Genomic DNA, 14141 nt, shown 5'->3' with positions numbered 1-14141 from the left:
CAATCAATCAAGCAAACCTACGCGGCGTTCTGCCTGTGGAATCCGGTATACGCCGGGCTTTCACCTAGAGGGAAGCAGCATTTATCTGTGTCAATCCAACAGCCTCTGGTCAGGCTTGGACACCAACTGCAAGTATCCTTCCTTAGATAAGAAGACAAGAACAGCACACAGTAAACCAAGGGAGAATTCACCAAATCCCTGTGGCAACATTTCCTTCCTATTATACTCCAAACACACTTGCAATAAAGACTAATTTTTTACATACGCTGCTGATTGTTTATTGTACCTGCTGTGTTCCAGAAGAAGTGGTGAACGCGGGTACAGTTGTAATGTTTAAAAAACATTTCGATAAGTACATGAATAGATAAGGTTTGGAGGAAAATGGGCCAGGAGCAGGCAGGTTTCACTAGTTTAGTTTGGGATTATCGCCAGCATGGACTATTTGGACCAAAGTGTCTGGTTTCTGTGTTGTATGACTCTATGACTGTATGTGCAGGTTGTACCTAATTCTAACATTCCTATTGTGTGTTCCTTTTCACTAGCTTGTCCATCTGGGACATACAAGGTGGAAGCAAAACCTGGTGGAATCAGCACCTGCCTGCCATGCCCTAATGAGAACTATACGTCCCTACCAGGGAGCACGTCAATTAAGGACTGTGTTTGTAAGGAAGGATTCAAACTTGTAGGACACACATGTCAAGGTGAGTCATGAGGAAGGTTAAGAGAGAAAACTCTTCAGGAAAACTGTAACCACATTACCTTGATATCCAGATACTCAGGGGCTGCCAACTCTGTCCTGGAGTCAATAGAAATGGAAAATTCAATTCTCAGGGTCACTGCAGTGGGTAACACCCAACAGAAAAGTGTTATTAGATTCTAGCCGATGTTATCTTGTTCAGGTAAACAGTCAGGTAGTTCTTCAGTGTGCTGCTTGATGTAAAGTTGGGGATATGGATCATAAGTTGGCCAATGCTGAAATTGTCCCCGTGTAATTTCATTGGTTTCATGAAATAATCTCCTGATGAAGAGGCAACACAATCCAGATTACCAGTTTTACAATGGACATAATTCCAGATATGTTGCATATTTGCAACTATTTAAGGGGGTGATGAGTGAATGATTGTTCAATGGAGGTGAATGGGGCGATGTGTTGTATTATTCTTTCTTTCTGTGCACAAATAGTGGTCCAGTGCCCCAAGCTACAGCCGCCTGAGAACGGATACTTCATCCAGAATTCATGCAATAACTATTACAATTCCGCCTGTGGAATCCGGTGTAAACTGGGCTTTGACCTAGTGGGAACCAGCATTCGTCTGTGTCAGTCCAACAGCCTCTGGTCAGGCTTGGACGCCAACTGCAAAGGTAATGATTAAAATCCAAGTCTTCTGATTGTGAATTATATTGTCTTTTTTGTTGCTTATTCTTTCTGCTTGATGGAGGGTATCACATTGTTGAGTTAGCAGTTTCTTTTTTTGTTGAGTGAGAATGATTACGTGACCAACAGGATATCTCCACAATGACCATGTATCTGTGAAGGCAACCTGAAGACTTTCAAGCTGTAGAACCACAAACCAAGGATTAGGTGGTTCCTGGCCCAGGTCCTGGACAGTTGGAGACTGGGACGTAATGCAACAGATACACATCAGGGAGGGGTTCCTCAGAACTCCTGAGGTGCTTTTCACACTGACTACACAGGGATTATCAAGGAATTTTCAACATCCAACTGACAATTACCCTTCACCCAGATCCTCCTATAAAGTACTCAACTCTGTGTTAGAGCAGGAGACTTCAAAGAGATTTGACTTACTTATCTGAATAATCCTGGGAAATGTTAGAGGGATTTAAACCCGCATTGACTCCAGGGTACTTATGCCACTGACACCCCACCCCCCAAGAACCATTCGTTCTGAACCTTCTACAGCAGGCACCCAACACTGATTCCTGATATCCCTCCCCACCCAGATTTCCAAATTCACCCAACACAGACTCCCGACTATTCCTCACCACCCTGACTCCAGGCTCCTCTCCCCACCTGGGCACTAGGCCATATTTTCAACCCGATTTCCCCCATCCAACACGGCCAATATGGGCACCCAAGACACTTCCCATGTGGACACCTCAAACATATTAATCCCAGCTTTTCCCAACTTCCCCACAAATCTACACCCTGCCCCTCACCCATTTGGCAACCAGCTCCATTACTTATCCTATACTCCCCTCACCCACTTGTCACCCCATCCCCTCATTCACCTGCTACCTCACCCCCTTCCCCACCTGGCTCCCCATTCACTCAGTCACCTTCCATTTCTCCCTCTGGCCATTCTGTCATGCTGCCCTCTCCCACATCTGCCACCCCACCTCCTTATCCACCAGTCACCCTTCCTCACATTCTCCTACACCTTAAGTACCTTCTTGCTGTAGCTTTTCAAAGTGGCTTTTGAATTTTAAAACGATGGCAGCTATTGCTATAGAATGGGGTCTGGCTCCTGGGAAGATTCACTCCAATGCAGCCTATGAGCATTGGTAGTCTGTGACTGTTTCAATAGAATCTGCATGGCAAGTCAGATCTGAGAAATCATCCTAAGGTAAGTTGACAGTTTAATGTCTGACCTAGAATATTAGAGATTCTGGTCCAGAATGAATCCTGGATAGTTATCCAGACAAGTTCTGTGGTACTGTCCCAAACCTCTGACTATAGCTTAGAGTCAGAGACATTTGTACGGTTTCCTGGGAAGCAGGAGAATTGCCCTTTCAAAGTTTAATCTTCCTGGGTAATTCTTACATAAGTCCAAGTGTCCGGAATTGTACAGGACCCAACATATTTTCAGCTGTACATCCAACTCCAAAGATCCAGAGAATAGAAAATTTGGCAAGAGTCTTTCAAAGCGCTAATGAAAGTAGTCCCACCTGTGTTGTCTCCCTTAGAGATGCAGGGGGTTCCTTTTGGAAAGTCACCATTGAATTTGCTTCCACATTTAGACAATCCAACTCATATCTCGCTCTGTAAATACATTTCTCCTCTGATTGTTTTCAAGCTGTCTCCTGGTTATCAATCCCCTGCCTACAGAACTCTTTCAACCCTTTCAGATTGCGCTAAAAGTCCCACAGTGCTCCAAACCAACACAAATATATCTGTTCGTTATGTCTTTTGTTTCTCAGATCTCACCATCAAGGTGCAACGTGCCAAGCCTCCATCAGCAGCATTTTCCAAAAACGTGTCCTCCACCATCTCAGAGGACACCTGGAACTCTGTTCTTAACAGTACTGTGGGGTGTACAGACCATTAACACCCCCACACCGACAACAGCTCACTGCCACCTTATCAAGGGCAATTAGGCAATAAATACAGATCTTATTCACGTGTCACTTTTTAAAAAATCCCCGCCCACCCAAACTGCACTGTCAGATTTCTAGGCCATTGTCTCCAAAATAATCATTAGTGAATAAAGAAAATAATACCATTCATGCTTTGGACCAATCTCGTTTTAATTGACATTGAAAAGGTGAATTGTTTGGTTGACGTATTTTTAATTGTAATTTGTAAGTGAAAATCATCATTAATTTTAGACTGTCAAAATAAGGGGAGTCCTTAAGATTCAACAATGACCCCCCAGAGACTGCTGTCCACTGTTTATTATTAACTACGGTGTTCTGCTTTCTGAATTTGATGCGGGTTATGGAAATAGTTCAAAAGAAGGAATGTGATCTTCTAAGATGCTTTCACATTATGCTGATGCCAATAGATTCTAATATCCATGCCAATGGTGATGCCAATGGTCCAATCTGTTTGTTCTTCTGACAGTGGGCACGCATCTAGAGTCTTTCTATTTGCTTTGACATATTGTCTTAATTAGGTCCAGTCAGCTGACTTTCAAAGACAGATATTTTAACCCAACCAGAAGAGTTACTGCGACAAATACAGGAAGTGCTGGAGAAACTCAGCAGATGTGGCAGCATCCGTGGAGGGAAAACAGAGTTAATGTTTTGAGTTAGTGTGACTCTCCACTCATAGATGGCAAGAAGCATTGATCAGACAGTGGTACATTCCCTGGTAGAAAGCAGCAGATCGTTCATTCTCTTGTGGCACTGGAGCCAGGTTCTCTTGAGCTTCCCATGGCCACTGATCTCTGCAGTCACCTCTGACCAAGCCGCTGTCGTCAGTCAGGATAGGCTCCTGTTACCCTCCACAGGACAAAGAGCTTCTGTTTCCTCTTGGCCAGTCTTCAGGGTAACCTCTGGGGAGCCAACACTCGTGTGATGTAGCCTGTGGCCTCAGACCTCTCCAGGGGTGGGTCGTGGTGACAAACCCTAATTTAGTGTGGTACTCTTGGGTTGCAAAGAGTGACGTGCTGCCTAGGAGCCTTTGAAATGTGTAGCCTGAAGGGTCAATACTTCTTGCCCATAATATTGGGGATTTTTATCCATGTAATTTATACGTAATGAGCTGATTAGATTGTAATTATGTCGGAAAGTTGCTCCACGCCGAGTGGAAGTCCCTTCCTCCATCCTTTAGATCCACCTTCACACTTAGTCTCAAAAAAAGGAAAATTCAATCATTTGAGTTTTAAGGAGCCTGCAATTTGTTTTCTGACTGTTCCTCCCATTCTGTGTAGTTCGCGCCTGCCCCAGGTTACGGAAGCCTGAGCATGGATCTCTAAACTGCTCTGCTGACGGCACCTCCTACAAGACTGTTTGCCATGTGACCTGCAACAAAGGCTACGTGTTGGAGGGAAGATCAAAACTCACTTGCCTGGTGAACATGCTGTGGGATAGGAAGGTGCCAAAATGCGTTGGTAAGTCTGGGGAATGGCTCGCAGGTTTCAGGACAGCATTCAATTCATTATCTACTGTGTAAATGTTGGTCACTGTCCCTGGCCTGACGAGAGCTTAGCAGAATGAGAGGGGATCTGATTGAAATTTATGTAGTTCTAACAGGGTTGGACAGACCAGATGTCAGGAGGATGTGTCCTCTTACGGAGAGCCTAAAACAAAGAGTCACAGTCTCAAGATATGGACTAGGCCGTTTAAGGCTGGGACACAGAAAGATTTCTTCATTTCAAAGAGTAGTGAACCTGTAGAATTCTGCCACAGGAGGTTGTGGAGGCCAAATCACTGAATATATTAAAAAAAAAATAGATCCATCTCTTAGATATTAAAGGCATCTAGGGGTATGGGGAGATAGCAGGAATATAGCGTTGAAGTACAGAATTAGCCATGATCACATTGAAAGGCCAAGCAGGTTTGAAGGGCTGAGTGGCCTCCTTCTGCTCCAAGTTTCTATGTTTTTATGATCTTGAAGGAGTGAGACTGAATATTTGGTTCTCCTCAAAGTCTCTGTAACAATGTCTATCACATGAACATAACCGATGACTCGTTGGAACAGCAATAACCTATATCTTGTTAACTACAAGAAACTCTTCTAGTTAGACCAGGAAGTGTTGTCCACTGCCGCACTAGGCCATGTCCCTTCCTGCACTTGAACAAGATGGTGGCAACAACATTCACCATGAGCAGCAGCCCATACAGTATTGTGACCTGGCCGGTCCATTACGAGAGCACCGACAAGTCTCTGTCATGGGTCTTCATGTGACTGAACCTTTCTGGCCCACGGACCTTCGAGCACGTGGAGCACAGTGCCCCAGGAGATAATGGGACTCCGAGTGCAAGCTTTGTTTTGTCTCCTTTCCCTCTCACTTGCCATTTCACACATTTCTGATGACTATCTTGTCAAAGATGTAGCATTTTATTCCATCTGCATAAAAAGTTTTAAAAAAATCTGCAATTCAGTACTAATTCCTGGGCAATAATGCCTAACATTTCATATTCCATGAGTTATTTGTATTAGGAAAGATTTAGCATGCTGGAGATCATTTCTCTAGAGGAAATGATTAAGTGGCGATCTAATGAAGGTCTTCAAAATTATGAAGGTTTCAAAAGGATAGATGTAAAGAAAATGGTTCCACTTCTGCAGGAGACCAGAATGCTGGTGTCATCAATATGAGTGTCACTAATAAACCCAATAAGGAATCCAGGACAGGCTTTCTTACCCAATTTAATAGATTCCAAGAAGGACCAGGAGGCTGAAGCAATAAATAGCAGAGGCTTTATTATAGAGATGTTTATTCTGCAGGCAACAAGGTTAACACAGAAACATAGAAAATAGGTGCAGGAGTAGGCCATTCGGCCCATTGAACCTACACAACCATTCATTATGATCATGCTGATCATGCAGTTTCAGTATCCCGCTCCCGCTTTCTCTCCGTACCCCTTGCTCTTAAAAGCTGCCACACTACTCTCAAGTATTCTAACCACCCTCTGGGATGGGTATTTGTATAAGTACAGTGGATTATCGCTCTAAGAGTCCATTCATTTGACGTAATGGTGACCTCCATCGGCCATTTTTGGATGGGAAACAGCTTATTCTAACCTTCCTGCATATAAAATAAATATCTCCAAAATAAAACACCTGCTGTCGCACAACCTTGATGCGAAAACTATTGGCTTCTCTTCGGCACTGGGCAATATGTGAGAAATGGCTACTCCCATTCTATACTAGCATTGCAAGCTAGTTGCAATGGTAACTTTGGGTCAAAATGGGTCAGGTCATTGACATAAATTAATCCACTTTGGGTAAAGACTCATTCACAGTGATCTTCCCATTTCCAATTCTTCTTTTGGCATAATTCGTTGTGCAACAGCTTAACAATAGCTGCAAGATTTGGGACAAATCAGCCGTTGTAACTTAGCAAGCCCAAAAACGATTGTAATTAGAAACATAGAAAATAGGAGCAGGAATAAGCCATTTTGCCTTCGAGCCTGCAAAACCATTCAATACGATTATGTCTGATCATGCAGTTTCAGTATCCCATTTCCATCCTCTCCCCACACCCCTTGATTCCTTTAGCCTCAAGGGCCATGTCCAGCTCCCTCTTGAATATATCTATTGAACTGGCCCTAACAGCTTCCTGTGGTAGAGATTTCCACAGGTTCACCATTCTGAATGAAGAAATTCTTCCTCATCTCAGTCCTGAAAGGCTTACCCTTTATTCTTAGTCTGTGATGCCTAGTCTGGACTTCCCCAACATCGGTAACATTCTTTCTGCTTCTAGCCTGTCCAGTCCCATCAGGATTTTATTTGTTTCTTACTATTACCTTCTCAAGGGCAATTAGGAACGGGCAATCAATGCTGCCCAGCTAGTGACACTCACATCTCTCAAGTGAATAATTGTCACAACTTACCTGGGAATGGACCACAACATACGGGTATACCATTCAGGACATTTGTCCCAAATGGGGAGTGATCATATCACATCGTGACCCCACTACCTACATTAAAATGGTCTAGCAGAACCTATGGAATGTATTATCAAATCAATATGATTAAATGTTGAGTAACAAAACAAGATGTTTTTCATTGCTTTGCTGCATTTCGTGCAGCACTAATGGAGAAAGTATTAACATTCCCAGCATGCATTATACTTGAAAGGTAAATTTGAACAAACTCGTCCAGCGCATCTATTGTCTGACTATTCTGAGATACAGGACATTCTTCAAAGACAGAGGAGAACAAAAGACTTACACATTCAGTGAGCTACACATTGATTGAGTAGGTAAAGTGACCAAAACTGTGCGCTAGGCAGTTAAAAAGTACAAATACTTTCTGGAGAGGTTTGAAATGAGAGGAGTTCTCTCTGTCTGTCTCTCTATCTCAATGAAGTGTTTGTGAATCCTGACAGTTTCAAATATCAGGGCTTCTATCAATTTCCCAGCTAAATTTGAAAGCTTCCATCACTGTGCAATTGAAAACAATCAGATTCCATCAACAGGCAATCAAGAAAATGTGAGAAATCGATCCATTCTGTCTTCTGCACTCGAACCCTGGATTTATAGGAGTGTGATCCCTTTTTCCCTATTTGTTTCCCATCCATGATACCTTTGCATCTCTGTCTTCTTGTCCTGTGTATGAATGCGTGTGCATTTGTATTGAAGAGGATATAGCTTGATCCTGCAACTTTGTTGATGGTTAGTTTTGCCAGTTATTGTAAGAATACCTGCTGCCTACAATAAATCTGTTATTTTTGAGTTTATAGAAGAAATGTAGTCACAGTAATACGAAGAGGCTCAGAGATAGTAAAAACTGCCGATGCTGGAGTCTCCTCCAGCTCCACATTGTGTTAATGAGAAGAGGCTAACTGACCATGTTGGTGCTTGGATAAGGCATTTACACTTTTCGTATAGACTCATGGAGTCTTGATTACTAGTTGACTCCTCCCATCAGACTTCCCTTGAAATAACCACGGATTTATTTAAATGCTGACTCAGACCCAAAGGCTACAATTCTTTGGAAATAAACAGAGGACAGTAATGTTGGAATGGAGTGGATGGTGATGCCGCACTGAGAGCATGGCCCAGTATGTTTTTGCCTCTAACAGTTTAAGTCACATATGTTCACCATCTTAACCCTCCTGGAATAAATTTCTTTTGAATAAGGATGTAGTTATGAACCAGAAGTGCCTGATGACATCACATTGCTGGTCACTGCAAATACTCTTCCTTGATTTTCATTTACAGTAAACACGGTGCCACCTGCTGGCGTTCTTGGCAATTGCAGCAGAAAAGTTAATGCATATTTGGAGAGAAGCGATCTTATGTTGCTAAGCCTCTTCATGGGTAGAATGTGATATATTAGGCTGAATTTTCCCAGCCCACACAATCATGAGTCAGTGGGAAGATATGGCAAGTTCAGAAAAGTTGAGATTCTCAACACTGAGAGAAAAATGTCCTATTCTGCCATCAGGTTTTGAACGGCGATACGAGAATCTCGCCAGCGAGCAGCGAAAGGGCTATTTGTGACCATCTGCATGTTGTCAGTAGTATCTGATCTCACTTCATTGATATGCTGTTACCTATTCCCCCATCCAGCACAGAGTAACTAGGTGGTGCCAACTGCCAGCATGAAAGTCAGAACAGGTACCTCCAACCGGCTGTGCGGGTCTCCAAAGTCCGTACTCATCAATAATCTCTGGAATCAGAAATCAATGCTGAAATCAGCATGCCCACATTAATTGCTCTGCTTGGATCTTTGGGGCAGCTGTGCACGCACACAACTTAGGAGGAATGTTGCCTCCAGCTCACTGAGAATAGAGTTCACCACTTCAATGCTGGACTTTGGAGCACACCAGCATCTTTCATTGTAACCCTGCTGCCAGGATACATTGTGTGTAAGGGCAGGCACCAACTCATGGATTGGACCAGGGTGCACTTCAGGACTTCTCACTTGCCACTCTCTTTGTGTCTACTGTGATACCCATAGAATTTCTACCTTACCTTACTTTGACTTTTTGCCATTTGTCCCCTTAGACAGTGCGTACGTGCTCACACTGCTTCCATCTTGCCTTGTTGTTTAGCACAGATGCACAGAGGTGAGTCAATTAGACATGTTTTTCTGCAATGTTCAGTCTAGGAGGTGGACATATTGCTGTTTATCACCGTGATACATCAATCTGACATCTACACCAAGGCCCAGTAGCACAAATGGCCAACCCACTGCATTTGCACCAACCAAATGGCCATGTTTTCAAAGTCTGTATGGAGTAGTCCTCAGTAAGGTAAGTGGTGACAGCCTTCAATCAGGGGGTTCCAGCATGGTTGGGGTCAGTTAGCTCAGTTGGCTGGATGGCTGATTTTCAATGCAGAGTGACTCCAATAGCATGAGTTCGATTCCTGCACCAGTTGAGGTCAGTATCATAGGTCCACATTCTCAATCTAGCCTGGGTGTGGTAACCCTCAGGTTAAACTTACTACCAGTTCTCATTCTCTCTCTCTCTCTAAAGTGAGAGCAGTCTGTGGTCGTCTGGGGCTATTGTGACCCGACCTTTAATTTACCAGCACAGTAGGTCAAGGGCATCAGTATAGGTGCTTGGAGATGATCAGTCAGTCACCTGAGGCATCCAGGGTCTGGGGTGTGGGGGCGCTTTTTATCTCTACAGTCCAGGGTGTTGGCCATGGGCAATCCTGAAAATCCAGTTCAACCAATCCACGGCTTCACCATACATCAGCCAGAGGTATGATCTGTCATCAGTTGAGGATATCTGTCCAAGACTGTTGGTGGAGGTGGGGTACAGTCAGTTCACAGGATCTCCATAGTCCTCCAGTGCCAGTGACCTGAGGTGTTTCTTCCTCCACCAGCTGTGGAGATGTGGTAGTGATGTGCCCACCAGACTGGGCTCCCAACTGTACTCCAGCTAATGTACCCAATGAGCTGTCAGTATCTGAGCTGGTGGAGGGTTGTGGAGACTGTCATGCCAGTGCTTCCCCTGAGGAATGTGTGTCGCCTTCCTCAGAGGTAGAGGACAAGAGGTGTCTTCGGTGACCAGTCTCTTTGTGGCAGAGATTGTGCACATGCTGTTGCAGGAGAGGGAGCAAAATCGGGGTAGAAGTTTGCATGTGTGAACTATACATTCGCAGTGGCGATATTAAGAGAGCAGGATACCAACAGACAATGATTCTTACGTAGTTAGCGGAACATGGAGATTTTGGCAACACCACACGCGGTCACAGTCCTCGCCCACGAAGGCAAGTTCACAGTCCTCGCCTTCACAGTCCTCGCCCACTAAGGCAAGTTCTCTCTTTGTAACAATGAGGACACATATGTCGCGCACCCCACCGTCTATTTTGGCTCTCTCCACTCTATTGTAGGATGCTTTCTACAGGAGTAAGACAATGGGAGGGATTGAGTGGCTGGCACAGTTTTACTGGTAGTTAAGGTAGGGTAAAAGAGTACTGAGTGAGTGAGTGGGAAACACAGAGGGCACTACAGGGAATCCATGGAGGCCTTTACAATAGGGAGTACCTCCACCACTCCCAAGGGCACGATAATGTAAGCGGAGCAGCATTGATACTGAGGTAAGTAGCATAGAATTACATGAGCTAACTGGCTCGAAATCACATAGAGCAACCAACCACCCATGAAACTCCTTGAAATAGACACTGAGCCGATTTCTGGTCACAATCAGCTGCTGTCATTATTAACATTGCAGCCATGCCAAAGTGTTTGTACAACCCTAACCCATTAATGCAGAGAACTCCTAAAACAATATACAAGAATTAATAAACTTGCAGAATGAGCATAAAATTAGCAAATGAGCTTAAAATATTGATAAACAACAGATAATACATTTCAATAGGATGGAAAAAGTGGACCACGTTCTGCCTGGAAGATATTTATCCAAGTGGTGTGGGAGTGCAGAAGGATCTGGGACTAGACATAAATACAGCAAAGAATAACAGAATCACAGCAGTAGGCCATTTAGCCAATCGTATCTGCGTCATCTCTCCAAATGACGATTCTCCTGCCTTTTCCCCAAAACCTTGCACATTGTTTCTATTCACATAATCATCTAATGGCCTCATGAATGCATCAATTGAACCTGTCTCCATCACACTTACAGAGTGCATTTCGAACCCAAAACACTCAATGTGTGAAAAAGCACTCACATGATCAATTTATAACAGATTAATATGTCCATAAAAATAATCAAAGCCCAGTATTCTATTATTAAGGTGATAATCAAGTGCAGTTATCTTAAATTAGTGTAAAATCTTGCCTAGATCACACTTTGAATGCTGTGTACAGTTCTGATTTACATATCATGAGGGGCGTGGGTAGGGTGAATAGCCAAGGTTTTCTTTCCAATGGTAGGAGAATCTAAAACTAGAGGCCATACGTTTTAGGCTTGAGAGGAAAGATTTAAAAGGGACCTAAGGGGCAACATTTTCATGCAGAGGGTGGTGCATGTACGGAATGAGCTGCCAGAGGAAGTGATGGAGGCTGGTACAATTACAACATTTAAAAGACATCTGGATGGGTACATGAATAGGAAGGGTTTGGAGGGAGATAGGCCAAATGCTGGCAAATGGGACTAGATTAATTTAGGATATCTGGTCGGCGTGGATGAGTTGGACTGAAGGGTCTGTTTCCACTCTGTACATCTCTATGACTCTATCTATGAAAAAGCTAGAGGCATATTAACATTGGAAAAGGATGATACCAGAACGAAGAGATTATATGTACAAGGAAAAATTAAACTGGCTGGAGATCTTTTTTCTAAAAAAGAGAAGACTGAAGGCCAAGTTGATTGAAGTCCTTAAGATTCTGAAAGGGTGTGATAGGGCAGACACCTTGAAGACATGGGCAATAACACAATCACTATCAACTGCGCTGCCTTTTCCTCTCTGTGTTCTCTCTATCCTGCAATGCAATATATCAAGACGAATGTTAGATTTCCTTCAGTAACGTTTGATTTTTCAGGACCAGTAATGCAGAAAGCATATTTATCATTGCAGTCAACATCCAAATCAAAGATTTTATCTGGAAAACTAACACCTGAGACCAATGCTGAAATCCAGTCGTGCATATGCAACCCAAATATAAGAACATATGCATGGTTTCTATATAAATGTTTTCACTCAGCTTTCATCTGTTTTGTTGAATTTATTATTACTGTTATCTGTGAAAGGTTTTTTTTTGCATTTCAACAGAAATCCGTTGCCCAGCCATCCAAAAGCCGAATGGAGTGCTGGTTTCCCCCAGTGTTTGCAGGAAAGCTGCAATGAAACCGGGGAGCATGTGCAAATTGAGCTGTCGTCACGGTTACAGCCTGTCCGGAATCATGGAAGAAGTACACTGTATGAGCAACGGCAAGTGGAATCAGATGCTACACAAAGCCTTTTGCCGAGGTACCTTTGAAATAACCCTCGAGTTTATAGCCTTCTGAAACATCTATGTTTGTGCCCAAATATAAGAACTTAAGAAATAAAAGTACGCCGCACTTGGCCCCTTGAGCCTGCTCTACCGTTTAATAAGCTCTTTGCTGATCTTTGACATCAAATCTACTTATCTGCCCAATCCCTGTATTCCTTGACTTGTTTCGTGTGCAAAAATTATCATGAAAAATGTAAGAACAGAAGAAGTTTGCATTGGCTCTGTACAAAAACAAAGTTGCTGGAAAAGCTGAGCGGTCTGGCAGCATCTGTGAAGGAGAAAACAGAGTTAATGTTTCGGGTCCGGTGACCCTTCCTCAGAACTGATGGTGGCTGGGAAAATGTCAGTTTATATGCAGAAAATAGGGAGGTGGGTGGGGTAGGGAGTAAACGATAGGATAGAGCCTAAAGAGAGAGAAGAACAGTTGAACAGACAAAGGAGTTGCTAACGATCAGGCTGGGAGGGTGAGTAGTTGTTAATGGGGACTGTTAGTGACTAACAACAGGGGGTGCGTAATGGCAGGCTATGTGGTTACAAGGCCTGGTGTGTGTGGTGGGGGGCTGGGACATGGGAGAGTTTAGGCCCTAAAATTATTGAACTCAATATTGAGTCTGGAGGGCTGTAGGGTGCCCAAGCGGAAAATGAGGTATTGTTCCTCCAGCTTGCGTTGGGATTCACTGGAACACTGTAGCAAGCCGGAGACAGAGATGTTGGCCAGGGAGCAGGGTGGTGCATTGAAGTGGCAGGAACAGGTAATTCAGGGTCTCTTTTGCGAGCAGAACGTAGATTTCTGCGAAGCGGTCGCCAAGTCTACGCTTCGTTTTCCCAATATAGAGGAGACCACACTGTGAGCAGCGAATGCAGTAGTGGGAAGTACAGGTGAAGTGTTGCTTCACCTGGAAGGTATGTTTAGGCCCTTGGATACTGGGGAGGGAGGAGGTAAATGAGACAACAAGGTGCAGGGCTGGATGAACACAGCAGGCCAAGCAGCATCATAGGAGCAGAGAGGCTGACGTTTCGGGCCTAGACCCTTCATCAGAAAAGGGGGAGGGGAAGGGGGTTTTGAAATAAATAGGGAGAGAGTGGGAGGCGGATAGAAGAGGGATAGAGGAGAGGATAGGTGGAGAGGAAACAAACAGGTCGAAGAGGCGGGGATGGGGCCAGGAAAGGTGAGTGTAGGTAGGGAGTTAGGAAGGGGATAGGTCAGTCCAGGGAGGACGGACAGGTCAAGGGGGCGGGATGAGGTTGGTCGGTAGGAGATGGAGGTGCGGCTTGAGGTGGGAGGAGGGGATAGGTGGGAGGAAGAACAGGTTAGGGAGGCAGGGACGAGTTGGACTGGTTTTGGGATGCGGTGGGGGGAGGGGAGATTTTGAAACTT

At 44.1% G+C, this 14141-nt stretch overlaps 1 protein-coding gene across 1 annotated transcript in view; it reads left to right on the top strand.

Annotated features, from left to right (window-relative positions):
* Nucleotides 1–14141, top strand: part of svep1 (sushi, von Willebrand factor type A, EGF and pentraxin domain containing 1) — a 176588-nt gene that overhangs the window by 65026 nt on the left and 97421 nt on the right. The window contains exons 4-7 of the mRNA XM_048620145.1: nt 543–701; nt 1183–1362; nt 4614–4793; nt 12541–12738. Coding sequence (XP_048476102.1) covers nt 543–701; nt 1183–1362; nt 4614–4793; nt 12541–12738 — 717 coding nt within the window. The remainder of the gene's footprint in view (nt 1–542; nt 702–1182; nt 1363–4613; nt 4794–12540; nt 12739–14141) is intronic.

The sequence above is a fragment of the Rhincodon typus genome, chromosome 3 (genome assembly GCF_021869965.1).
Source record: "Rhincodon typus isolate 14 chromosome 3, sRhiTyp1.1, whole genome shotgun sequence".
Taxonomy (NCBI): domain Eukaryota; kingdom Metazoa; phylum Chordata; class Chondrichthyes; order Orectolobiformes; family Rhincodontidae; genus Rhincodon; species Rhincodon typus.
The sequence above is the reverse complement of the archived record's forward strand: the minus strand, read 5'-3'. Positions and strand labels throughout refer to the sequence as shown.